This window comes from Misgurnus anguillicaudatus, unplaced genomic scaffold (assembly GCF_027580225.2).
Source record: "Misgurnus anguillicaudatus unplaced genomic scaffold, ASM2758022v2 HiC_scaffold_28, whole genome shotgun sequence".
NCBI classification, from domain to species: Eukaryota; Metazoa; Chordata; class Actinopteri; order Cypriniformes; family Cobitidae; genus Misgurnus; species Misgurnus anguillicaudatus.
The window spans coordinates 4,458,853-4,486,421 of record NW_027395278.1 but is presented as its reverse complement, the minus strand read 5'-3'; the positions used below and the strand labels follow the sequence as shown (position 1 = coordinate 4,486,421).

General features: G+C 38.2%; 1 protein-coding gene across 2 annotated transcripts in view; it reads left to right on the top strand.

Moving 5' to 3' along the window:
- LOC129417192 (echinoderm microtubule-associated protein-like 5) overlaps positions 1–27,569 on the top strand; it is a 157,013-nt gene that overhangs the window by 85,507 nt on the left and 43,937 nt on the right. For both annotated transcript variants that reach the window (XM_073864905.1, XM_073864904.1), the window contains 10 exons: positions 23–129; positions 396–514; positions 2,244–2,430; positions 2,594–2,699; positions 6,842–6,935; positions 11,873–11,973; positions 12,053–12,246; positions 12,324–12,435; positions 13,128–13,255; positions 27,253–27,394. In XM_073864905.1, the coding sequence (XP_073721006.1) occupies positions 23–129; positions 396–514; positions 2,244–2,430; positions 2,594–2,699; positions 6,842–6,935; positions 11,873–11,973; positions 12,053–12,246; positions 12,324–12,435; positions 13,128–13,255; positions 27,253–27,394 (1,290 nt within the window). The remainder of the gene's footprint in view (positions 1–22; positions 130–395; positions 515–2,243; positions 2,431–2,593; positions 2,700–6,841; positions 6,936–11,872; positions 11,974–12,052; positions 12,247–12,323; positions 12,436–13,127; positions 13,256–27,252; positions 27,395–27,569) is intronic.

Sequence of the window (27,569 nt, the reverse complement as noted above, 5' to 3'; positions counted from 1 at the left end):
AAGACCTCTGTTTATCCTACAGAGACATTGATGGACTCACACAGCGAGGAATCTGATTCTGATCAATCAGATGTGCCTGAGATGGACTCTGAAATTGAGCAGGAGACGCAGCATACATACCGGCGACAGGTCTGCAAATGCATGGATATCACATTCACATATAATGTGGGCTGCACCCTGATGTATCACAATGGTGCTATGAGCAACACTACAGTAGTTGTTTCCTTCTCCTATCACTTCCTGTCTGTAATCGACTGTTCAGTCCAATAAAGCCCAAAACTATAACTTAAAAAAGACATTGCTTAGATCAAGTAGGTTTTTGAAAGTAAATCCATGTTCTCACGTATCCTGCATTTGGTTTTGTAAGTATTTGATTCTCAGATATCCCTGTCCAGGTTTACAAAGAAGATCTACCTCAGCTTAAAGAGCAGTGTAAAGAGAAGCACCGTGCCATGGCCATGAAGAAAAGGGAGAGAGCTCCAGCCAGCGGATTGAGGTTGCACTTTATCCATGGGTAAGAGCTGCAACAGATCCCAGACAAAAAGCACTGTTTGTTCAAATTGCTATTTTTACTTAGCCTGCTGCTGTGACAGCATACAAGTGAGAGCGCTTGGAATGCTATACATTCCCATACATTCATTTATTTCTCAGGCCGACACAAAATTAAAATTGACCACCACAAATAGATGTTTGCACATCACGTTTATCACTACCTCTGTCTCACATAACAAACACCCATGGCGTTAGTCGACGCGCTCCGCTGAGCCTCATTTAAATTGCATTTAAGCATATATGTGGACGTGCATTTCGCAAATGTGCCGCCACAAACTGCAAGTCTGGAAAAAATTGGTATGATGTTCTTGAATCTCAACCTGTGGATGTTTTTCGCCGTTAAAAGGGAGTTTGGGAACTTACAGCAAAGCACAGATGACAACTGGTTTGCTTGAGACAGCGCAAGCTAGCATGAAGGTATAGCTAATCTTTTACATTAGAGCGATGACGCTGGTACAGTACTGACGATTCTCTCAGACCAATCAGTGATCTACAGTGTTTTGTCGTCACGTTATGGTATCAGCTCGACTCGTTTGGAACCCCAACCGAGGTGATATTAAAAAAAGTTTTGGGTACTACGTACTGAACCCAGTGGAAAAGCCCCCAAAAGTAAGCTGACCCGACCCAAACAGTGGGGTACAATGCAATGGAAAAGCGCCATAAGAGCACTGTTCGAAGATCTGTCTAGTCAGATTTGTAGGTTTGACTCCCAATCTTAGTTGACATCTTTAGCGCAAGTGCAGTTTGGTAATCTTGTTAATTTAAGGTCTACCAAACAGTTTCCTTTGGAAAATGTCCTCATATTGAGGAACATTTCATCAGTTTCCTTACACTGAAACCATTAGGCCCCAGTGCAGTTTTTTACCAGATCCACATACAATAGGTGTGGACGAAGGTCTGATCTTCTGCTAACTGATGGTCTAGCCAACCAGGTCTGCTCTATTTTTAGTCCAATATTCTGTGACAATGCGCTCACCAGCATCCTGCTTCTCAGATGAAGCTCAGAGTCATACAGGTGGACTCCCTGATGGTCTCTTGAATCATTAAAGAGCACCTTTTTGACAGCCCACAGCACTGTGTTCCTGAGATGATGTGACCAGCACTGAAGTATTTTGGGGACTGTCCCATCTCTCCCTTCCTTTTCATATTTTACACGAAAGGCTGAGGATACCTATAAACAAGCTCATGTCACAAGCATTGGTGGAGATGAGTACAGGAACCTGAAGTAGGGTTTGTGATTAAAATGTTAATTTGAAGTGGCTCTGTAAATCTTCTAACAGATTTGTGAGGCACTGTAGTAGACTTGGATCTGCCTTTGGAAGATAAAGAGATGCTTAAAATATTAAACTTTCATTCGAATGCATATGCAAAGCATTTGATCAAACATTTGTTTTTCCATCTTTATTATTAGCATTATTAAAATTAGTATGTGAGTGTACAATCACTGTATGACTGCACTCTGCTGATGTGGTATTGCATATATAGTTTATGGCATTCCTGTATCTCAGCAAGTCAAGTTCTTGACACTGGCAGTGGTAATGTCATGGGTTCCTTCTAATCGCAAGATCTTCACTTCCAAATGCAAGATCAGTTTATAGTGCATGTAATGGTCCCACAAGCCATCAGAATTGAAGAAGTCTGTTCATTCCATTCCATTAGATAACCAACTGTATGCTTACTGTGTGTTGCAGTTACAGAGGTTATGACTGCAGAAGTAACCTTTTCTACACCCAGACTGGTGAGATTGTGTATCATGTGGCGGCTGTTGGAGTCGTGTACAACAGACAGCAAAACACACAGCGCTTTTACCTGGGCCATGATGATGACATTCTCTGTCTGGCCATCCACCCTGTCAAAGACTATGTAGCCACAGGCCAGGTACAGTCAAACAGTCAATGTCTGCCTTTCATATCAACATATTTGCCATTTCTGTAGCATAATGAAGTAACAGATTTACTGAATTGTCAGGACAGCAGTTAATGTTTTGATTTACTATATACATGGGGATTGATATTGATATTCGTGTATGTTTCCTATTCAGGTTGGCCGAGATTCCTCTATTCATGTATGGGAAACCGAGTTTTTGAAGCCTTTGTCTGTACTTAAAGGATTCCACCAGTTTGGGGTCTGTGCCCTTGACTTCTCAGGTACATTTGTTGATGGGTTAGGGGTAAATTTTGGATGAAAGTCCTGTAGTGTGAGCCGGGCTAAAGTTGGGTTGTAGTCTGGTGTAGAGGTCTTCACGAGTCCACTAAGATCCAAAAAACCTGAGGTCCGACCCGAGACCCAATCGGGTTCGGGTCTAAACGTTTCAAGTGTGCCTCGGTCATAGGTCGGGTATTATCATAGAAGCGTCAGCTCAGCGGGCCAAATAAAATGCGAGGTCAGAGTTACTGGTGGTCTGACTGTTGCCTGCATGGATGCAGACTGCACACACAGGGTTTCCCGCAGCATATTTCATTTAAGGCGGCCCGCCTAAGCTTGAAAACCCTACCGCCTTAACTGGGTCGTCCAAAAAAAAATTAAAAAATTCGCTGCACAAAAGGCCGACAAGTGCATCTCGGAGAATAGCGAGATGCTGGGACGCGCGCCACATGGCCGAAATGAGAAAGACGTGGTCCGGACCGTCACTGTCTGGAGGATAACTAGCCAGTTGATAAAACATATCGGAGAATAGCACAGACGGGCTTCACACCACGAGCGTGCACGCGCACCACACGGCCGAAATGAGATAAGACGTGGTCCGTCATGTCTGGACGATAGCCAGTTGATTAAACGCGTGTCCGTGAGAACTGTAAGTGGACTTATGTTTTGGGGTTATTTAAGCCTGTTATTGTAGTTCTTCTAATGTTAAAGTAAGTTAGCTGGTGATTGTGTTGTTTGAGCAACCTGCTAAGGTTTCACGTGCCTGTTGATTAGATATAATTGTTGAGCGCTCTTGCTCACTTTATTTATGTGCATTATTGGCATGCTACCGTTACACTCCTTTAAGATAATGTAATTAATAGTGGGAAATAATCAGTTTTTGCGGTAGCTATCATCGTTCGCCAGACGTTCTACAACATCTGCTTTAGTTTGTGTTTATTAACCCTTTAGTTTCACTTCATCACGCAGATATTCCCATTAGGTGTAAAAACATTAAATTCATTAATAATCTAGTATGTGTTCATTTTTTGTCATAGTTTCTTCAAAATTACGTTTTATTTGAGTGTTTTAAAAATAAATATTTTATTAAAATATTTTAATTTTCATCATGACGCATACACCCCGCCCCTTTGATTGCCACGCCCTTTGCCCCGCCCACTCGCCCAACCCTACCACCTTAAAGGAACATGCCCAGATTTTGGGAATTTAGCTTATTCACCGTATCCCCCAGAGTTAGATAAGTCCATACATACCTTTCTCATCTCTGTCCGTGCTGTAACTCTGTCTGACGCAGCCCCCGCTAGCTTAGCTTAGCTTAGCACAAAGTCTGGAAGTGAATGGCTCCAGCTAGCAAACTGCAAATCACTCCGCCCATGTAGCAGTGCTTCGTCTTCTGAGAATATAGTTCCCAGTATGCATACTGTTAAAAGATCGCTGTGTCTCATATCACCTTGTTATTTGTACACGGTGTGACTATACAAATCACAACACATAAATAGGAAAATGTTCGCGTTATTTTGTCACTTATTGGGAGCAGTTTGCTAGCTGGAGCTATTCACTTCCAGACTTTGTGCTAAGCTAAGCTAGCAGGGGCTGTGTCAGACAGAGTTACAGCACGCACTGAGATGAGAAAGGTATGTACTGTATGGACTTATCTAACTCTGGGGGATACAGTGAATAATCTAAATTCCGAAAATCTGGGCGTGTTCCTTTAACTAACAAATTTTCTGCCGGAAACCCTGACACACATCGGTTCTGTCTATATTCGGGTCCAGTCGGGTTCAAAACAATTGCCACTGGTTTGAATCGGACTCGGGTCCAGTCTTAATTTTTTTTGGTTTGTCTCGGGTATGGTCTTTAAAAAAAAAAAAAAATGTATTCACATTGGGTTTAGATAAAAGTGATTCAGGTCATTTCAGGTCGGGTACATTTCTTTGGACTCATGAAGAACTCTACTCTGGAGCGATGATTACACGGCCAAAGCTTCAACAATGCCTAGTATTACCTGTCCCACCCACAACATTTCTGTTTGTGGGTGGCTACGTTTACACGTGGGCGGCTATTTTCATAAAAGGACATTTCAACCTCTTCAGTTTCAAAAGTAACATAGTGTACACATGTCAGTTTTCAGAAAAGTGTTAATTTACACTTACCCATGTATATATGCCATCAAGAGCATGCCAAACCTGTAGGTGGCGGTGTAACAAGAAGCTCAAGCCCACGTAAGCCAATCAGAATCCCGAAAATAGCAACAACAGCAACGAATTACTTTGAACAAAGTCGCACTTTTGATGTAGGAGTGAGCTCTGGCACATACTGTGACATTGGCTGCCAAAACACACGTTTGTCTCAGTTTACATACAAACGTGCAAACAAAGATTTTTAAAATCTCCACTCCGGCCGGAGTTTTTAGAAAGAATCAGTTTTAGAGGCGAATTCTCCATTTGCGTGTAAACAAAGGGCGCAAACGAAGGGAATGTCGGGATCCTGCCATAAGAGTCTTGTTTTATATTTATGTTTTATCATGATGGCAGGGTTCTGACAGCCTCATGTTCTATGTGGAGGCTCATGACCTTGTATATTGGGTCATGTGCCTCTGGTGTCTCGTTCCTAGTCCCCGCCCCCTTGTTGTCCCTGTTAATGATTCATTATTAGTTTATCCCCTTCACCTGTGTTGCCCTAGTTATCTTGTTTAGTTTTCCCCTATTTAATCTCCTTTTGTCTCTTGTCTTGTGCTGGTTCATATGTGTTATGTTATGCAGTCTTCATTGTTTATTCAGTTTAATGTTTCATTAGATTCTTGTCATGTTATGTCAGTGTTTTGTATCATCATGTTTAATGTAGTTTTGCCCCCACATGGGCTTTTGTTTTCCGTGTTCTCAGTGTTTCTTGTCTTAATAAATGTTAATTGTTCACTTCCCCGACACCGTCTGCGCTTGGGTTCTCCCTCACAGGGAGATGTCTAATTGTCTAAGTTTTTCAAAATAACCATGTACGTGTAAACTGGGCCTAAATGTAAATGTGACTTGTTAAAGAGGGTTTTGACTATAATTTAAAGAAAACAAATAAATTGCTGATAAATGGGATAAAAAAGCCCTCACATGCATTAAAGAAAGGGATCTGAGACATATCTAGAGTAGGGTGGCCATTCATGCCAGTTCCGCCGGACACGTCCCGAACATGTTTTTGGGTTCGTTCTCCAGAAGTCGCGTTGCTCGACCGCATACTATTATTATTATTATCTAAACATTCTGAGATCAAGTGTTAAGCCATAATTATTATTTAAGGTATAATTACGTTATCGAGACGAAGACATCTTATGTTTGCAGTTTTGAAAAATATTGTAACAGTGGGTGTTATGTACACTTGAATCTTTTCCGAGCCAGTTCTCACTGTCTGGCAGCTGTCTGGAAATAGCAGCCGACTCCCTCCCTCCAATCACTGTGGGCGGCACCTGTAATCTCTGTGTTAGTTTAGCAGGTCCAGATGTCTGACAGTCAGCATAAAATCTGGCCCACATTAAAGCTTATTATATTCAAGAACCACACACTGTCAGGAAAAATGGTTTAAAAATTGTCCCTAGCTGTCACTGTGGGCAGTACCCTTTAAAAAGGTCATAATATGTACCATGCAGGTACAGATATGTATACATTTGGTACCAATATGTGCTCTTTAGATGCGTACTCCAAAATGATAATACCCTAGTGACAGCTACTGACCTTTATATTTTTTTGCACCATTGACATTGCAGAAAAAGACTATTCAATCACCAAATTATACCCATTATATTCTGAAGTTTGTTCAAAAGTATTGATTAATTCACAATGTGAACAGACTATCTACAGTATGTTATAAAAGCACGGTCCAGTTTATAGAAGCAGCCTCCCATTGGCAAGGCAAAATAGCCTCCCACTGTCTGTCAACGTCGCAGGCCTAAACGTAGATGATTATTCCCATTAGAAATGCTATTCAGCTCATATTCCCTCTGAAGTGATGCCTTGTTAACTGTCACCTTACATTACTCGGGACGTCTTGTTTAATAGTTGGTGGGTCCAAGATGGCGTTTGTCATTACAGTATTATGCGGTTATTTAGTGACTGATATTGAGTGCACTCAGAGCTGAGTTATATGTCTGTATCCACAGCCGATGGAAAGAGGCTGGCATCAGTGGGTCTGGATGAAAATCACACCATCGTCCTTTGGGAATGGAGGAAAGGAGAGAAACTCTCCACCATCCGGTGAGTGAACAGGACCTGTGTTTATCCCTGCCCCTTTTATTAAAGGTAAAGTGTAGGATTTAGGCACCAATAGTGGCACCAAAAGGATTTACAGAAATATATACTGGTTTTTGGAACACTTCTCCTTTGTCTAGTTGATTGGGAAGATTGTCCTACCCCAAAATCACAGCAATAATTTAATTTGTGGTTTAGGTGTCCATCACAGATGAGTGTTTTTTTTCATAGTGTGTGTTTTGCAGTTGCCATGGTGGTTTACACATCACACTGTGATTATCAACTTTTAAAGGAAAACACCAGAGTTTTTCAATATTTCACTATGTTCTTACCTCAACCTAGATGAATTAATACATAAATGTTTTCAATGCGAAAACTTAATCTTTATACAGCGTGTCGTGAATGTGTTAGCCTAATGTTTTAACTGAGTAAAGTCACATATTACATAGTTTATATATAGCATTTCCTCTCACTGACTAATACCTAACTGAACTCCCTGTCTGGAGTTCAGTGGTAGTGCAATGCTCCAAACAGCTCCGCCCTGGGGCCCTGTCTGATAGACCGGGTGGGTGTGAGAGTGGATGTAAATAGAGCCTGACAGTGCAGCCGCTGCTCAGTACTCTGCCCATTCCACATCAGGGCCTAATGCAGAGCTGTGGACAACCACTGTCCCCTGCACTGGAACCTTCACCGATAGCACTCAGACAGTATATTCAGTAACACAGCAGACAGGTCAGTTACATCCCAACAGCTACTCATGCGAGCCTATAAACTCCACTGTTTATGTTCATTTCTGTCAAGTGGATCAGTGAATACATACCTGAAGATGATCTTAATAATTATTCTGTAAATACTGTTCATACAGTTTTTTTTTGTAGACCAGATGCTATAGCATTGCTTAAGCTCCGCAAAGTCATGTTTTTGGTTCTCAGGGAAAACAAAAAAAATTGCAGAGTTTGCCTTTTTTTTAGGTACATTTGCATACAGACTATATTCGGAGTAATTCTGTCACAGGATGTCACAGGGTGTTTTTTGAAAGTTTTCTTCTTTTTATTGTTGTGGGTTCACAGCAAAAAAAATGACTTACTTCTTACTTAATAGTATTTTTGTCTTATTTTCAGTACAAATATCAAAAAAATCTTAAATCAAGATGCATTTTATTGATAAGCAAAATCCCCTAAGAAAAATCTAGCTTTAGAAAAAATACATTTAAGTGAATTTGTGCTTAAAACATGCAAAAAAATATTTTTCTTGAATTAAGTAGTGGTAGTTTTTTTTTTTTTTTGCTTGTTTTAAGCACAAATGTGATATTTTTGGTCTAAAAATTAGACTTATATTCTTAGGTCATTTTGCCTGAAAATGCATCTTGACTTAAGAATTTTTTATATTTGTACTGAAAACAAGAGAAATATACTAATAAGAAAGTCATTTTTTGCAGTGTTTCTAATTCAATTAATTGAACAATTTCTGTATCCTAAAAATCTATTTTTTTCCCGTTTTTTACACAAGAGACATACCCCATCAAAATGACTTCTAATGTACTACTTCAGCTGATTTCATAACATTGTAAACGTGAAGAATGAAAGTAATAATGCAAAATGTAAACATATTTAGCATAAATATTTAGCATAGATAGCATATTTAGCATAAATATGCTCCGTAACATACTGTGATCAGTTCACTTCATTGGTAGTTAGTACCTTAAGCCCCATAACTTTAACTGTTTTCATATCTTATGATAACTTGATTGATGATAATGACGCTTTCTCATGTGTCTCGTAGTAAATTCTTCTTCATCGTTAAATCAGTGCGCAAGTAATAAATAGCTCACGGCCCCCTCTGCTGGTGAAAATAATCATTACATGATTGCTACGGTCTGGTACTACAAACGCTATGTTGATCGGGTTTTTCAGTGTATTTGCTGGTTGTTTTGGACATGCTGTAAAACGGAGACATTTCCGGGGACAGCTACAGTTGGGGACAGAACACCAAAAAACGGGACTGTCCCCGGAAAACGGGGACGTCTGGTCACCTTACTTTAAAGCCATAGTACGGACAAAAACGAAAATTAGCGCAACGTCCCTCAAGTCTAAAGAATGTGCATCCATCCTTCACAAATGTAATCCAAATGGCTCCAGGGGGATAAATACAGGTCTTCTGAGGGAAATCAATGCGATTTTGTAAGATACATTTTCATATTTAAAATATGGATTCACAAGATAGTAGCGTAGCAAATGATGCGCAGGATCTGGTGAGAAAAAGTCTCGTGAGAACCATGCGTTGGGAGTTGTTTTAGTTACAAATAGGGATAAATCAATATCCTCATATATCAAAATCCTCTGCCATTTTCTTTAAAATCCTTGTTTTAACTTTTTACTGACATTGTTGCTTTGCACTCTGCTCTGTGACTCCACCCCAGTATGGCAACGCTCACTGCGTTAAAACACTCTAGGGAATATAGAGGAGCACGCATCAGGTTCATTTCAATGCACATAGTGTATTAATGTTAATTTTATGCAATAAAAAATTACATTTGAATCATTTTTATGAAAGTAAGACTGAATGGACCTAAAAATGTCAAATGGTGTAACCGCCAATTGCACCAAAGAATGAGAATTATTATGGCACATAAGCATAATCATAAAAATATTATTTCATTAGTTATTTTTAAATGTAAATTTGAATGCGTTTTTGTAATATTTGTCATATCATCTTTGACAAATGATGTAAAAATGCATGTAAAAATCATATTACACTAAACTAGATGATTATATTTTATTCCACATTTTTTGTATTTTCATTTAAAAAATACTAGTTACACCAATTGACACAGACCGGTTACACCACATTGACATTTTTGCAATTATCCCGCAAATATTCTTTCAAAATGAAATAAAACCAGAAATTTTAGATTTGGTCCTCAAAAAAGAGAATGTATGCAAGTAATCTGCAAATTTATTTTGAAATTTTAACCCTTTTACATTTAATTGAAACATACGGACTCAAAAAATTAACTTTTCACATCATTGACCCTTGTAAAGTTTTAAATATGGATATTTCTCTTAAAAATGGATTACCCTCTGAAGGCCTTTGTTTATCCCCTGGAGCCGTTTGGATTACATTTGTGAAGGATGGATGCACATTCTTTAGACTTAAAAAAAGATGACCCTATTCTAACTGTTATAAAGTTTAAAATGATCGACATACAGTTGTGTTCAAAATTATTCAACCCCAACTGAAATTGATTGTTTTGGCCGGTTTGACATTGATTTTGATCATTCAGTCATCCTGCTTACAATTACATCAAAGAGGCATGTGTAGGTCAGACAAATATAACATAACATTTATAATGAAATAACCACAAATGTCTTTTCTGTGCTCACATCATTTTCAGTTTTATTCAACCCCCAAGTGACATTCAATCTTAGTACTTAGTACAACATCCTTTTACAGTTAAAACAGCTTTTAAACGTGAAGCATAGCTTGTCACAAGTGTCTTGCAGCGATCTACGGGTATCTTCGCCCATTCATCATGGGCAAAAGCCTCCAGTTCAGTCACATTCTTAGGCTTGCGCACTGCAACTGCTTTCTTTAAGTCCCACCAGAGGTTCTCAATCGGATTTAAGTCTGGTGACTGCGATGGCCACTTCAAAATGTTCCAGCCTTTTTTCTGCAACCATGCTCTAGTGGATTTGGAGGTATGCTTGGGATCATTGTCCTGTTGAAAGGTCCAACGTCTCCCAAGCCTCAGGTTTGTGACGGACTGCAACACATTGTCATCCAATATCTCCTGGTACTGAAGAGAATTCATGGTACCTTGCACATGCTGAAGTTTCCCTGTACCTGCAGAAGCAAAACAGCCCCAAAGCATGATTGACCCCCCACCATGCTTCACAGTAGGCAAGGTGTTCTTTTCTTCATAGGCCTTGTTTTTCCTCCTCCAAACATAGCGTTGATCCATGGGCCCAAACAGTTCTAATTTTCCACAGAACACTATCCCAAAACTTCTGTGGTTTGTCCACATGACTTTTGGCATACTGCAGTCGACTCTTCTTATTCTTTGGAGACAGCAAGGGGGTGCGCCTGGGAGTTCTGGCATGGAGGCCTTCAGTACGCAGGGTGCGCCGTATTGTCTGAGCAGAAACTTCAGTACCCACATCTGACAAATCTTTTCTCAGTTCCTCAGCAGTCACACGGGGACTTTTTTACACTCTACGCTTCAGATAGCGCACAGCAATCGCAGTTAGCATCTTTTTTCTGCCACGACCAGGAAGCGTTTCAACAGTGCCCTTTGCCTTGAATTTGCGAATGATGCTTCCTATGGTGTCTCTTGGTATGTTTAACATCTTTGCAATCTTCTTATAGCCATTGCCCTTCCTGTGAAGATTAATCACCTCTTCTCTTGTCTTCCTGGACCATTCTTTTGACTTCACCATGTTTGTAACCACACCAGTAAATGTTTAGAAGGAGTTGAGTATCACAGTCATTTTAAAGCTGCCTAATTGGTGCTTATTAGGCTTTATTGCTGTTCCCTGACATCCATAGGTGTTTTCAATACCTGATTGAAAACACTTCAATGAACCTCTGTTCTTCAGAGTGGTAGTTCTTTAAGGGGTTGAATAATTGTGTCAATGAAGAATTCACAAAAGATACATTTACTACTATATTACAAAACCAATTGATGTCATTTTAGTTGCATATGGTTCTTTAAGAAGTCATTGTAGGATTTCATTCTGAATACAATTACAAATGTACACTAAATTCCCTAAAACCCTTAACAGCATTGGGGGTTGAATAATTTTGAACACAACTGTATGTATCTCGGATGGCTTCAGAGTCAGTAAATCATGATAATTTTCATTTTTGGCCGAACTATCATTTTAAGATTTCCCAATACTGACTAAATGAACAGAGCCTTAAATAATTCTCTTTTTCATTTAAAGGGGAAGTAAAGACAAGATCTTTGTCATTAAAATCAACCCACACGTGCCAGACAAACTGATCACAGCTGGAGTAAAACACATGAAGTTTTGGCATAGAGCAGGTAGGACTATATAGCCAATGTAAAGTAATTGAAACAATTGATCAGTGTTAATCTGATAAAGTGCCTGCAATCTCCTCAGGAGGTGGAATGATTGGGAAGAAGGGCAGTATGGGAAAAACAGAGACCATGATGTGCGCCGTATATGGCTGGACTGAAGAAATGGTCTTCTCAGGAACTTGCACAGGAGACATCTGCATATGGAGAGACATGTTCTTGGTGAAAACTCTCAAAGCTCACGATGGGCCTGTTTTTAGCATGCACGCTCTGGAAAAGGTATCAGATTCAACCTAAAATGTGAAACAGGGCATGTTAAAAAATTTTAGTAAACACGACTTTACTGTTTTCAACAGGGCTTTGTGACTGGTGGGAAAGATGGAATAGTGGCTCTGTGGGACGACACATTTGAGAGATGCCTCAAGACATATGCCATCAAACGATCGGTGCTGGCCCCAGGCTCCAAAGGTAAACTTTCCCTTTTCCCCTTGTGTAATACAGAATTATTTTTTTAACTTACGTAAGAAAATTGTTTTTCTTATTTTAAGCATAAACTAGTGAAAATTTAAAGCTGCTTGAAAATACAAAAGTAAAATACACTTAGAGTTAAACTGTGTCACTTAATTCTACTATCAAAAATATCAATAATTAATAATTTTTAAAGAAATTTCTCAAAACACTCCATCTGCCAGTGGTTAGCCAAACATCGTTCCACCCCAAACTTACACCATTGGTTTAACCAGCCATTCTCTATTTTGTTTGATGATGCACCTATTAAAAATTGAAAAACTTTTGCATCTACTGGGTTGACCCAGTGTTGCTGTGTCAGAGCAGAGCCACAAAGTTTACAATTTTCACAGAATGCATACAGTACTATAGGGAGTACAGTTATAGTTGTCTCTGCATCTTAAGTATATTGGTATTGGAAAAAGTATTTCACAAATGTAAAGGTATTTTTTATAGGTCTCTGGCTATTTTTACTGAAAACCCTGAAAGATATACTGTTTTATTGCAGTGCGGCGTGACATTGAGTAATTTATGCATTTAAGGTCAAATACAGCACATCCTTTCATCCAATAATGTTCAGTGTGTTTAATACAGTATATAAGAAAGACAAGGTCATAGATGAGTGTTTATTTATAACACATCCCATCCTTCAGGTTTGCTTTTGGAGGACAACCCCTCCATTCGTGCCATATCCTTGGGTCATGGGTATATTCTTGTAGGAACAAAGAATGGTGAGATTTTGGAGGTGGATAAAAATGGACCCATCACTCTTCTGGTTCAGGTAAGACATAAATTTAGCTGCTTATTATCCTTCATAGCAGCATAACAGAGCTTTTGTATGAACAAGGATATTTACATAAAAAAAATCAAATATAACTGTACCTGTCCAGTTGAAACTACATTAATCTCGTAAGCATATATAAGCAACCATCTACCTACAACCAATATTGATCCTTCTGGCATCCCTTCTCCACCCCAGCTCCTGATTTATGCTAATTTACATTGACATTAAGTCATTTAGCAGACGCTTTTGTCCAAAGCAACTTACAAATGAGGTAACAATAGAAGCAATTAGAGCAACACAAGAACAACAATACATAAGTGCACTAGAACTAGTCTAATCAAGTCTGACACAATATATATAGCCATGGGTGTAAAGGTAAGGATAGAGAAAAAAGAGAAAATATTAGCAAGTGAGGTGTTGGCGGAAGAGATGGGTTTTTAGCTGATTCTTAAAGACACCTACAGAGTGAGCAGATCTTGTCGCAGATGGTAGTTCATTCCAAAGATGATGAACAGAATCAGAGAAGGTGCGCGATAGTGATTGTTTCCCTTTTTGGGACGGCACCACAAGCCGTCACTCTGTGGCAGAGCGCAAGGATTTAGAAAGTTTATAAGTCTGTAAAAGCAATTGAAGGTAAGGGGGTGCTGACCCAGTGGTGGTTTTGAAGGCCAGGAGCAGAGCTTTGAATTTGATGTGGGCTGCTATAGGAAGCCAGTGTAACCTGACAAAGAGAGGAGTGACGTGCGCCCTCTTTGGCTGATTGAAGACCACTCTTGCAGCAGAATTTTGGATCATCTGTAGGGGTTTGGTTGTGCAGGCTGGGAGTCCGGACAATAACGCATTGCAATAGTCCAGTCTGGACAGGACAAGAGGCTGACCTAGGACTTGTGTAGCATGCTCAAATAGGAAAGATCTAATTTTCCTAATGTTGTAGAGGATAAATCTACAAGAGCGGGTGGTGCTGGCAACATGCTCCATGAAGCTAAGCTGATCATCAATGACCACTCCCAGGTTTCTGGCTGTTCTGGAAGGCGTAATGGTCGAAGAATCTAGTTGAACTGAAAGAGTGTGTTGAATCTTAGGTTCAGACGGTATGACAAGCAGTTCTGTCTTAGCAAGGTTCAGCTGGAGATGATGATCCTTCATCCAGAGTGAGATGTCACTGAGATGCGGGCAGAAACAGTGGGGATGTCAGGGTGGAACGGCAGGTGGAGTTGTGTCATCTGCTAAGCAATGGTAAGAAAACCCATGTTTTTAAAATGACAGAACCCAGGGATGTCATGTATATCGAAAAGAGCAGTGGTCCAAGCACTGGGCCTTGAGGTACCCCATTACTGAGACATTGGGATTAGGAGACGTCACCTCTCCAGGATACTCTTAATGACCTACCTGAGAGGTAAGACCTGAACCACAGTAGTGCAGTTCCAGAGACACCCATAGCCTTGAGGATCGACAGGAAGATGTGGTAATTGACTGTGTCAAAAGGAGCAGATAGATCCAGCAGGATAAGCACAGATGATTTGGAGACTGCCCTTGCCTGTCTTAGGGCTTTAATGACGGAGAGCAGTGCAGTTTCGGTAGAGTGACCACTCTTGAAACCAAACCCAGGAGGTTATTTTGTGTGAAGAAGGAGGAGAGCTGGTCAAAAACCACACTCTCAAGAGTCTTGGCAATAAAGGGAAGGAGAGATACAGTCGTATGCAAAAGCTTGGGCACCCCTTACAATTTCCATGATTTTCATTTATAAATATTTGGGTGTTTGGATCAGCAATTTCATTAGGATCTATCAAATAACTAAAGAACACACTAATATTTCAGCAGTGAAATGAGGTTTATTAGTTTAACAAAAAATGTGCAATATGCATCAAAACAAAATTAGACAAGTGCATAAATTTGGGCACCCCAACAGAAAAATCTAATCAATATTTAGTAGAGCCTCCTTTAGCAGAAATAACAGCCTCTAGACGCTTCCTATAGCCTAGAATGAGTGTCTGGATTCTGGATGAATGTATTTTGGACCATTCCTCCTCAAAAAACATCTCCAGTTCAGTTAGGTTTGATGGTTGCCAAGCATAGACCGCCTGCTTCAAATTACCCCACAGATGTTCAATGATATTCACGTCCGGGGACTGGGATGGCCATTCCAGAGCATATCAGAATGTACTTGTTCCTCTGCATAAATGCCAGAGTAGAGACTGAATTATTTTGAATTAAAAGATTTTGAATTATTATTAAGACTGAATGGGCAGATAAACTCATTAATTCTTTCTTAGTAGTATCTGAGTCTCATGTGGGGAATTGTGGGATTGACAGTGTTGGAAATACGCAATGCTATGTAAATGACGTAAAAGCCTAAAGACAACCACACTCACTGTAAATTTTACAAACACTTCTGAAGTGGCAGACCTCTGGCATTAAGGGTGTTATTGAGCATTCTTCCATGCAGGTAGACACGGGCGGTAAGGCAATGCTGAATGAAGGGTTTAATTTTCTCTTGTTTTCTGTTGATTAATTGAACAGGCCTTTACAAGTTTTACCCTTGAGATGTCTGTCATGTTGCACTTTCGTCTTAGCCCTAGATATGAACTTAATGTAACATTTGCCGTTTATGAATTAGATTACTGTGTTGTTGTTGTTGTTGTTTTTTTGAGGCATTCTCCTGACTTACCCTGACCTTCATGCCATTCCAGCTGTATATGACTTCTTTGGCAACATTTTGGTTAACTTGCTTTACATGGATCTACAATAAGAAAGAAAGAAATTCATATACAGATGGGATGTACTTTCTGACATAAGCCTCTTTCACACAGTAATTCTGTTAAATTACCATGAATTTACCAGAATGAATTTACCAGTAAATACAAAAATGTGCTGTTCACACATGCAGTGACGTTCCGTCTTTTTACCAGTAAGACATCATTCACACATCAGTATCAAAATACCGGTAAACTCGGAGAGAAAGCGGAAGTTACCTGTGGCGCGCGGCCGGCGAGCTCCGTGTCGTATTTTTAAACAACGGCGGGTTATGACTTAATATCCACGGTCCGTATTTTGTTGTTTTTACATCTGTGGCAAACGGTCGCAAAGTTGCTGGTGACCAAACAAATTGCGTGAGGCGGCGTCAACCTGCGTTTGCACATTAGGCTTCACAGATGGTGTGCTAAGGAGGTCGGCAATATGGCAAATAGACGGTAAGCTGTTCTAAACAACTTTGGTGAAGAAATGTGGATGTTAACTTCAGGTGTGCTCGACTTTTAAGCAGCATGTGTGTGGAAACATTCGTAAACAGTTCGGGGGTAAACGCGTCACCTGTATTATGATTGGCTAAATGGTTCTAAATGCCGGTAATCCTATATTTTTCGTTCACACATAGCGCTTGATATCCTGATATTCTTCTTTTTATGCTTTATAATTTCATTCTATGTATTTTTTTCTATAAAGTTTTAGATATCTTTTATGACTGGTCTTTTTAAAGACACACTATGCAGTTATTTTACCTTAATATAACAGCTTCAAAGTTATTTCGGTGGTAAACAAGGTCATAGTAGGCCGAATCATCCTTCTGTTGAAGCTTGGGGAGGACGCCGCTAGGAAAACCAGCAATGCAAGCTTGAGAGAACCGCCCCTGACAAATCTCGCGAGAATCACGACTTGCTTTACGGCAACGACGTCACACACGTTAGGCTTGTTCGACTTCGTGTGGCGCTGCAAGAACTGACTGCCGGATGACGTCAAAGTACAGTGAGAATGATCCGAGACGGAACTTTGATGTCATCCGGCTGTCGGTTCTTGCTGTGCTGCCATGGCTGCATGAAGTCGATCAAGCCTATAACAACAATTGCACGCGCGAATTTGAGACGTGAGGCTAAACGATTTAAAAGTTAAGAAAGCGCGTTCGGAAGAGAGTAGGAAAAGGAAAAGAGTATCTGACTGCGTTAGGAACTGGACAGGAGTCCCACTCGGTCAGGTTTTTACTCGTTGGCGTGAGCTAAAAGACAGCACTGGATGGGATGCTGATCTGGCGATCTTGTTGATGGACTAAATCAACAACAGTTGTCAATATCTCACATAATTATCAGGACATAAATAAGCCTAGAGGTTGTAAATAGTGTAAACATGCACAATTTGCAAACTATTATGATAAATAGCAATAATCATGTATAGTGACATTATAACGACCAATGTTATGAAATAATGCAACGTACACAATTAATTTTGTCATGGCATTTTGTAATGTTTACAAGAACACAAATGAAATAATACAGTAGACATAGACTATAGACTGTTTACTTGTGATTTAGCTGCAATCATGTAAAAACGACAACGTTATAAGCCAGCAAACGCGGTACTTTATTATTATATGCACTCTACACTTGGAATAAACTTCTTATTATCCTATTATCATCATCTGTAGTTTAGTAGACTATGCAGTTGCCTAATATTTGTATGAAATTGTGAAACATTACCTGATTATCTTCGGAGGTGTACTAGAGTGGGAAATTACGACAGTTGCAAGTATTCTCCAACGACTCTAGGGGTCGCTGTTTGACAAAAATGCCGAAAATGCATAGACCGGCTTTAATTAAATGTGTACAAAAAATACACAAAGAATGTGTCCGGGATTTGTCTGGGGATTGTTTGATTTTGTTTTATTCCCACTGCCAGTGATTTTCCGGAATCTGTGTGTGCGTTTACACCCCGTAAAGATCCTGTAAAGACAAGTGACGTGTATTGTATTTGCAATTGTCCACTTTTGTCTGCAACATCTAAATTTTGTATATTTTCCGCGTTACTCGCTTGAGAAACCATGAGTGTGCATTTATTTTCTGAGTCAATCATAAACTAGCGCATGACATGCTGTTCTATTATGTTGGCAAATGATCTCAGCTTTAACGCAGAAAGTGAGGAGCTCCCTGATCTTTGCTTCATTCCAGTTTGCAGACTTTTCTTGTCATGTCATGTTGATCTGCATTTAAAACCCCTGTGTCAAAGAGCTGAACGATAAGTTCTTATTGCGATGACACACTATAACCAGGGGCGCCGTAAGGGGGGGGAAAGTTAGGACGATTCTCAGGGCCCATGAACTTTTTAGGGCCCCAGGCAAGGACTGTGCCGCACACGCAACCCCCTTAAGCTGAGCCCTCTTAGCTCCGCCCCGTCTTTACTCTGCGTTTTAGCACCTTCTTTAATCCACGGTTTCACAATGCGGAACTGAACTTCACAAGAGAGCAAGGTGTGTTTATTTACTGGTATTTGCTATGATATCTGCATATGTGCACTTCCTTACTATAAATGCAGTTTATATAATGTGACGCTGGAGCAATACAATGCAGTTTTCTTTCCACTGTAAAGTCTTCGCTCTGTTCACCCCAGTTTAAAAAACTCAAGGCGATTTACGCTCCGTTTTGTGTTTATGATTTTAACACGAAGTCAGCCCATATAAGCCGTTTTAATTAACGTAGCCCGTATACGCTAATTAAAATAAACTAGAAATGCAATCGGTTACACACTCCAATGTTTTGTAACACAATATGGCAAGGAAGGATTTTTAGGCAGTCGAGAATAGAGTTGATTGTGATAAAACAGAAATGCAACGAAGGCTAAACTAGTCCAGTTATGTATATTAAAGCTTCTCACCTTGCAACGGCTTTAAGAAATCAATGGAAATCTATGTCGTAATCTGCTATAGTTGTGCCTCATTTCATTTTAGAGTCCCGTTGATTAAAAAACAGTCTAAAGAATGGTTAAGCTGTTCTCTCGAGTTCACGGTTTCAATGATCTGTTGTTATTTTTGCTTTACTGAAGCTGCTGGTGTGTGAAACCTGTTACTCACCTTATAAAAAATACTAATAATTATAATACACGCTTTGATCAAGCGTTTTTGACCCAGTCTTATTTGAGGCATAAGGTAACTGTATAGAAAAGATGTATTGTTGTTGTTCGCCATTTTTAAATGTTACAATGTCATTGGTGTGTGTAACAGCTCAAGTATACAGTATGTCACTGAGACTGTCTCTGAAAATCAGACTAAAGTCTCAAATTTTATTGTGAGATAAAAAGCATCACAGTTTGATTTTAAGCATTAATTTCACTATGATTTCAATCGCTGACATGACATTACTCAGTCAATATTAAAGAGATCAAGTTTATATTTTCACAAAATGTTCTTTACATTATGTAGGATGATTTTATGTGGAAACAGTAAATCACAAATAAATACTTCAGCGGGGTTTTCACAGGCATGGTCACAATTATCTTTAATCTTTGTTTAAGAATGTTGCATTTTCTCTAAATATTTGATTACTGTATTTCTCAATTAAATTTACATTGCGCGATAAATTATCTTAGCTGCAGACACTGTAAGTCTCTATAAATACTGTTAATTGTGGTCAAAACAATAGCAAAAGAAATGAAGAATTTGGTTCCAAAACGCAATAAACGCCATTTTTGAAAAAAATTAGTTACTGCCAAAATCAGTATTATATCAGGTCAGTAGTTAAAAGTAAATTCTTAATTTTATGCAAAATCCAATATCCGCCGTGTTATTCTGTCATCTTTTTTTCCAAAATGCGATAAACACCACTCCTCCTTTTTTACAGAACGCAATAAATCCATTCCAGAAATTCCAGCCCACCATCCACGCAATGTAAACAAACAATGGCGCCGCGTTGAGTACACGGAATCCTAGTTTTCCTTATCTACTTTGTACTTCGTGATCAACAAACAAAACAAAATAATACTTTAATTGCATTGATAAACCTGTGATGGTTTTCTGTGATGGGAAAGAAACGCTATCAACATCTAATAATTTACGCGAAGCACTCGGGAGACTGGTGCTTATCTCCCGACAGCATCAAGTTTCTCATGCTAACACATTGACCCCAGGGGATCTTATGAAAAACGTACATTATTTTACTCAGTCAACGAAAATCGAGCAGGACCAAAACATTTTACAGCTGATCGCTGTGAAAAATGCTAAGCGACGACGTCAAGTATAACCGCAGCAATATGACAGTGATCTTAATATGACAAAGTAAGTGTTTTGATGAATGACAATAATGTTTATTTTTTAGTCAGTGTGTACAACTGTTCAACTAAATGAATATAAAATGGCAAAGATGAATGCACATTTGTACATTGAATTAATAGATTTTGAGCATTTTGAAACAAAAACTGTCATGGATTTATTGCATTTTGTGGAAAAAATAATTTGTTTTTATAATAAATCTTTGAAAATCAAGTTATGGATTTGAATTTTTTATGTTTTTATAACCTAAAGATGCTATGTGAAAGTTTGTAACAGAAAATAGTGGTTTTCATCTTGTCACTTTCTTGGTATAGAAAACATGTTTTTACCAAAATTTGTCAAAATGGATTTATTGCGTTTTGGAACCAAACTCTTCAAATAGTTCTGTATTATTAAACTGCAGACAAAGATTTTGAATAGCTACAGTAGGTTGGATTGTATGTTTGGCGGAAATGGGTAAGGTGGTGGCCCGACCTCCTATTCTTTCATAGGGCCCAAAATTGCTAGCGGCACCCCTGACTATAACACACCCCTCATGGCATTGTTCCTGCCTTTGTTCACACAGGACGGGTTCCAGAAATGTTACGTCAGTGTTACTAGGTCCGCTTTATGAAAGCAATGCCAGAATAAATTACAGGACGTGAATGTATTCACACAGAAGGCACACTGGCAGTTTTCTGGGAATTTTCTGGGATCAGGTGACCTCTTCGCACAATGCTAAGTTCGTCACAACATGTATGTAGTCTGGCATGTGTGTGGTTCGTAATTTCAAAATATGTGTTTGGTGCGTCGAGTGAACTTGTGTGCATCACATGTTTTGTCAAAATAAGTGCCTGCTGAGGACGCGTCTAAAGGGTTTATGATAAAAGAAACGCTTGCGTTTTCCAGATACTCGCATAATCTCATGCGTAATCAGAGTTTACTGTTAAGGGGCCGTGTATTTTGTGAACGCGATCGTCTCTTTTAACATAAACGGTTTTGATGCGTGTGCAGCAGGCACTTATTTTGACAAAACATGTGATGCACATGGTTCACATGAAGCAACAAACACATATTTTGAAAACACGAGCAACACACATGACACTCCAAACACATATTTTGAATTTGCGCCCCTCGAAAGAGCAGTCACGAGCTACCACTGGAAATGGGTTTAACTAATTTGATTAGTTTTCTTGCTTCATTTTAAACTGCAACACTACTCTTTTCTTGTTGTTTTCACTACCAAGTTCTTACAGCATCACTGGAAGTAAACTGTATCATTTGTATTTCAAAGAGAAAGTAAATGGTCTTACTGTGTGGTTATGTAACACAATGTCAGTAACTGCAGACTGAGCAAAAATTTCATTATCTCTACATGGTTGAAAATGTATTTGGAGTTTTTGTTGTTCAGCTTGATGGGTCCCAGTTTTGGGACAATGATTAAATGTTTGTCGCTTTGGCTCTGGTGGAGTCTGGCATCAGGATTAATTACCAGCTTTTGTTATTGTAGAACTCAAATAATGGTTTACCTACTAAATGTAACATAGCAAACGTTCCTTTGTCACACATTACCCAAGGGTTTTATTTGAGTTGGTTAATTTGTCAAGCAATTATTAGAGTAGATAAATAGTAAAATCTGTTTACCAACCCTTATGCAACAAAAATATACTGCAGTATATTGGAAAATATCATGTAATATATTAGGCAATATATTCCCATATATGGGATTTAATATTTATATTTCCCAATATATTGTAATATATGCATAGAAAATATCATGTAATATATTAGGCAGTATATTCCCATATATAGGATTTAATATGTATATTTTCCATTATATTGCAGTATATGAATAGACCATACATGTATATATTGATACAAAATATATTGTAACCAAGACCAAAAAGGCACTATGTTTTTCCATGTAATAGTTTGTCTTTATATGATTTAATATACTGCAATATATGTAGGAGGAGGAAGAGGAGGAGGACGTGGTGAAAGAGGAGGAGGGAGAAGAAGGGCAAGGTGAAAAGCAGTCTCAGATGAAATTCAAGCCACTTTAGTTGACCATGTCCTGGTCCATGACTATGAGGGAGGCTGAGAAACGAGTAAAGCCTAATTTGAGTCGCTACACTGTTGCCTCCATCTTCAGAGCCTTCAGGGAAGAAAACAGATAGATGTACTTACAGTAAGATTGTTCTGTACAGTAACTTTAGTGTGCGTACACTGTTGGACTATGCTACTGGAATAAAGAAATGCATCAAATTGCATTCCATACAGATCAACATATCAGTAGATGAATGCAAGGGGTGGATCAGGGAAAAGGATTTTACCCTTGATGTTTGGCTAGGACCAATATAGTCTGTGATGTGGATGAGATTCTCTGGCCTGACCCAGAACTGAGACTGGATGTTGAGGCGAAATAATAAAAAACATTACAGTTGTGCTGTGTATAGCACATGAATGAATAAAACATTTTATTAGCAAATGCATACATTGATTGTGTCTTTTTGGTCATGTGAAAAGGTTTTTGGGGGAGAGAACCACAAGCAACTTACCAGTTTTGGATATATTGTTTTGAATTGATTGCACTAGTGTGTAATACTATGTTGTAGGGTGTGTGTTTTATAAAGCTTGTGTGTGTTGTCTGAGGGAAAAGTTTGGTATTTCAGTAAGACTGAATGGTTTTGAGTGTAGAGCTTCATTTTGACCTGAAAATATGATGTTTGGAGTATTGTGTGAGACTTTATGGAATTGTCTTTACTGTTTTGAGAATATGAGGCATAGTTTCAAGAATTGTGTAAAAATGTTAGGTATAATGAAGATGTAAATTTTGCAGTAATTGTTGAACTGTAGAATAGTGGGTTAAGCAAAGGACATTGTATAGAAGTGTTGCACACTTCTTGCACAAAGCAGGCTTTCAAAAAAAGTCAGCAAAAAATGGGGGGCCTGTGCCCCAGTAGATCTTTATATCTAGCAATGCCCATGAATATATGCATGTGCTATGTATGTATGTATGTATGTATGTATGTATGTACAGTCTTGTTCAAAATAATAGCAGTACAATGTGACTAACCAGAATAATCAAGGTTTTTAGTATATTTTTTATTGCTACGTGGCAAACAAGTTACCAGTAGGTTCAGTAGATTCTCAGAAAACAAACAAGACCCAGCATTCATGATATGCACGCTCTTAAGGCTGTGCAATTGGGCAATTAGTTGAAAGGGGTGTGTTCAAAAAAATAGCAGTTTCTACCTTTGACTGTACAAACTCAAAACTATTTTGTACAAACACTTTTTTTTCTGGGATTTAGCAATCCTGTGAATCACTAAACTAATATTTAGTTGTATGACCACAGTTTTTTAAAACTGCTTGACATCTGTGTGGCATGGAGTCAACCAACTTGTGGCACCTCTCAGCTGTTATTCCACTCCATGATTCTTTAACAACATTCCACAATTCATTCACATTTCTTGGTTTTGCTTCAGAAACAGCATTTTTGATATCACCCCACAAGTTCTCAATTGGATTAAGGTCTGGAGATTGGGCTGGCCACTCCATAACATTAATTTTGTTGGTTTGGAACCAAGACTTTGCCCGTTTACTAGTGTGTTTTGGCTCATTGTCTTGTTGAAACAACCATTTCAAGGGCATGTCCTCTTCAGCATAGGGCAACATGACCTCTTCAAGTATTTTAACATATGCAAACTGATCCATGATCCCTGGTATGCGATAAATAGGCCCAACACCATAGTAGGAGAAACATGCCCATATTATGATGCTTGCACCTCCATGCTTCACTGTCTTCACTGTGTACTGTGGCTTGAATTCAGAGTTTGGGGGTCGTCTCACAAACTGCCTGTGGCCCTTGGACCCAAAAAGAACAATTTTACTCTCATCAGTCCACAAAATGTTCCTCCATTTCTCTTTAGGCCAGTTGATGTGTTCTTTGGCAAATTGTAACCTCTTCTGCACATGCCTTTTTTTTAACAGAGGGACTTTGCGGGGGATTCTTGAAAATAGATTAGCTTCACACAGACGTCTTCTAACTGTCACAGTACTTACAGGTAACTCCAGACTGTCTTTGATCATCCTGGAGGTGATCATTGGCTGAGCCTTTGCCATTCTGGTTATTCTTCTATCCATTTTGATGGTTGTCTTCTGTTTTCTTCCACGTCTCTCTGGTTTTGCTCTCCATTTTAAGGCATTGGAGATCATTTTAGCTGAACAGCCTATCATTTTTTGCACCTCTTTATAGGTTTTCCCCTCTCCAATCAAAGTACGCTGTTCTTCTGAACAATGTCTTGAAAGACCCATTTTCCTCAGCTTTCAAATGCATGTTCAACAAGTGTTGGCTTCATCCTTAAATAGGGGCCACCTGATTCACACCTGTTTCTTCACAAAATTGATGACCTCAGTGATTGAATGCCACACTGCTATTTTTTTGAACACACCCCTTTCAACTAATTCAACTAATTGCCCAATTGCACAGCCTTAAGAGCGTGCATATCATGAATGCTGGGTCTCATTTGTTTTCTGAGAATCTACTGAACCTACTGGTAACTTGTTTGCCACGTAGCAATAAAAAATATACTAAAAACCTTGATTATTCTGATTAGTCACATTGTACTGCTATTATTTTGAACAAGACTGTATGTATGTATGTATGTATGTATGATTTAACAATTTATACTTTCCAAATAAACAACTGCACCATATGCATGCATGTGCATGGGATGTAGCCTAAAGAAAATATTGAAGACAAAAATCTGCATTACACAAATAACAGTTTTATTGAAACCGCAAAGACCTTCCTTTCATTTTCTACGTTTGTCAGTACTCTACTCAGCACCGTCTGCTTCAACCAGAATGCGTGCCAAAGGCGATGGAGCATAATGCTTGAGTAGGAAGCTGAGATTCAGGCGTGAGGAGAGGGCAGGACACATAAGAGACACTAACAACAAGGAGGCTGAAAGGTCCTGACCTATAGTCCTAACTCATACTCCTAATCAGTAGGTGGCGGTACTGCACCTAAAAGTTGTTTGCTAACCACCAGTAAAACTCGAGAAGGAGACTGATCGTTGGCATGCTCTCAACCCAGGGAAACTTCAAGCTTTACAAGGTAAATAGTTTTCAGAAGTGTTGCTTTCCAGTTTTGATTGCATCTCTTCCAGGAGAGATTTTTTGTAAACCAGAGGGGAAGGAATGAGAAGGGAGAGAGTAATCATTGTTGTTTTGTTCCACAGATGCTGTTTAAAACGGCCAAAGCTGATGTTAGAAAATCCATCAACAGTAGAATATGCGAGCTAAGACACCAGGTGAAGTGCAAAAGCATGGGTATAAGTCATTTAAATCAGTGAAGAGCCAAGATGGACTCCTAGACAGGATAAAGGCCTGTTATTTTGGCAATTTATTTCTTTGCTTTTCCACGTTGCCAAAGCTCCTTGAAAGTTTGTTTATTATTTATTTATCTATTTTTGTCTGTGCATTTTGTTTATATTGTATTTTTAACTGTATAACGGCACTGCTGAAAGTTTTAAATAAATAGACATTGGTAATTTAAATTGCTTTAATTTGTATTTTGTATATTTTCTGTTTAATGTCACTCTTGTAACATGTAATTTATGTAAATGTAATGCAAGACATTTATGTAATGTAAAGCAAATCACATTGTCTGGCCATGTGCAAAACCTCTTGTGGTTGTAATAGGTCTGTTTAGCTCTCTACCTCAAATTGGTTTTAGGATGTGTGCCTGATTAAAAGAAAATAAAGGTGGCTTTTGATAGATTATCCATTAGTCTGTGTTAATATGTGGTATAAATGTGTGTAAATATTTTTATGTATATATTTCTATATAATTTTACATGTTATTTAAAATATATTCAACCATATAGTAAACATACATGTGCCACTATATCTGTACATATATTGTTAATACATTTTTGCGTATCAATCGGAATACAATATGGCGGATATTTATAAATATAATATTTACATATTTTTTAGATATATATAAACACATATATTATATATTCACGTGCAATATATTAAAAGCGACAATTATTTATATTTATCAATATACTCCAATAAATTACATATATATAGAATATATATATCAACATATTACTCATGTATTTTACAATATACTGCAATATATTGCATACATTTAAAATATATGTATCAACATATTACTCCATATATTGCCAATATATACTGCAATATATTACATACATTTAGAATATATTTATCAACATATTACTCCATATATTGCCAATATATACTGCAATATATTACATACATTTAGAATATATTTATCAACATATCACTCTATATATTGCCAATATATACAGCAATATATTACATGCATATAGAATATATGTATCAATATATTACATAAATTTAGAATATATGTATCAACATATTACTCCATATATTGCCAATATATACTGCAATCTATTACATACATTTAGAATATATGTATCAATATATTACATACATTTAAAATATATGTATCAACATATTACTATATTGCCAATATTTACTTCAATATATTACATACATTTAGAATGTATGTATCAATATATTACTTCATATATTTCAAATATATTATGGGATATATTAAATAGTATAATGAGATGTATTTACTCAGTATATGAAAACGGCAATAATTGCAGTATTGTATAATATATTGCAATATATCACTTACATATATATAATATATTCTTATATAATATATCATGATATATATTACTATGTAAATTTTACAATATATGGAGACACATTAAATATATTGTCATGTAATATATTGAGAAATATATTTTTGTTGCATAAGGGAAGTAATTGTGCCTTAGGGGCCATTTACATGACACAGTGTTCAACTAAAAACTGAAAGTTTTTTATGTGGTGGTTGTTTTTGGTTGATGATAAAGGAATATTGTTTATTAGTTAGCAGTTACTGTATGTTTTTTACGTGACTGGGTGTTTTTAGGGTCACATGGAAGGAGAAGTATGTGGTCTTGCCACTCACCCTCATCTGCCGCTGTGTGCCACTGTGAGCGACGATAAGACTCTGCGCATATGGGACCTTTCGCCCAGCCACTGCATGCTTGCTGTTCGCAAACTCAAGAAAGGTAAGCAGGTCATTCTGGGATTGCACTAGAAAAGTGGTCAGTGGTCTCCAACATGGTGTCTGTGAGTTGCCTGCCAAAGCACATTCTATTAATAGCCTCAATTTTAAACATGTATTTATTAAATATTTTTTGATATTAGCTTGGCTTCTTTTATGCATGTTAACATTTTAAACAA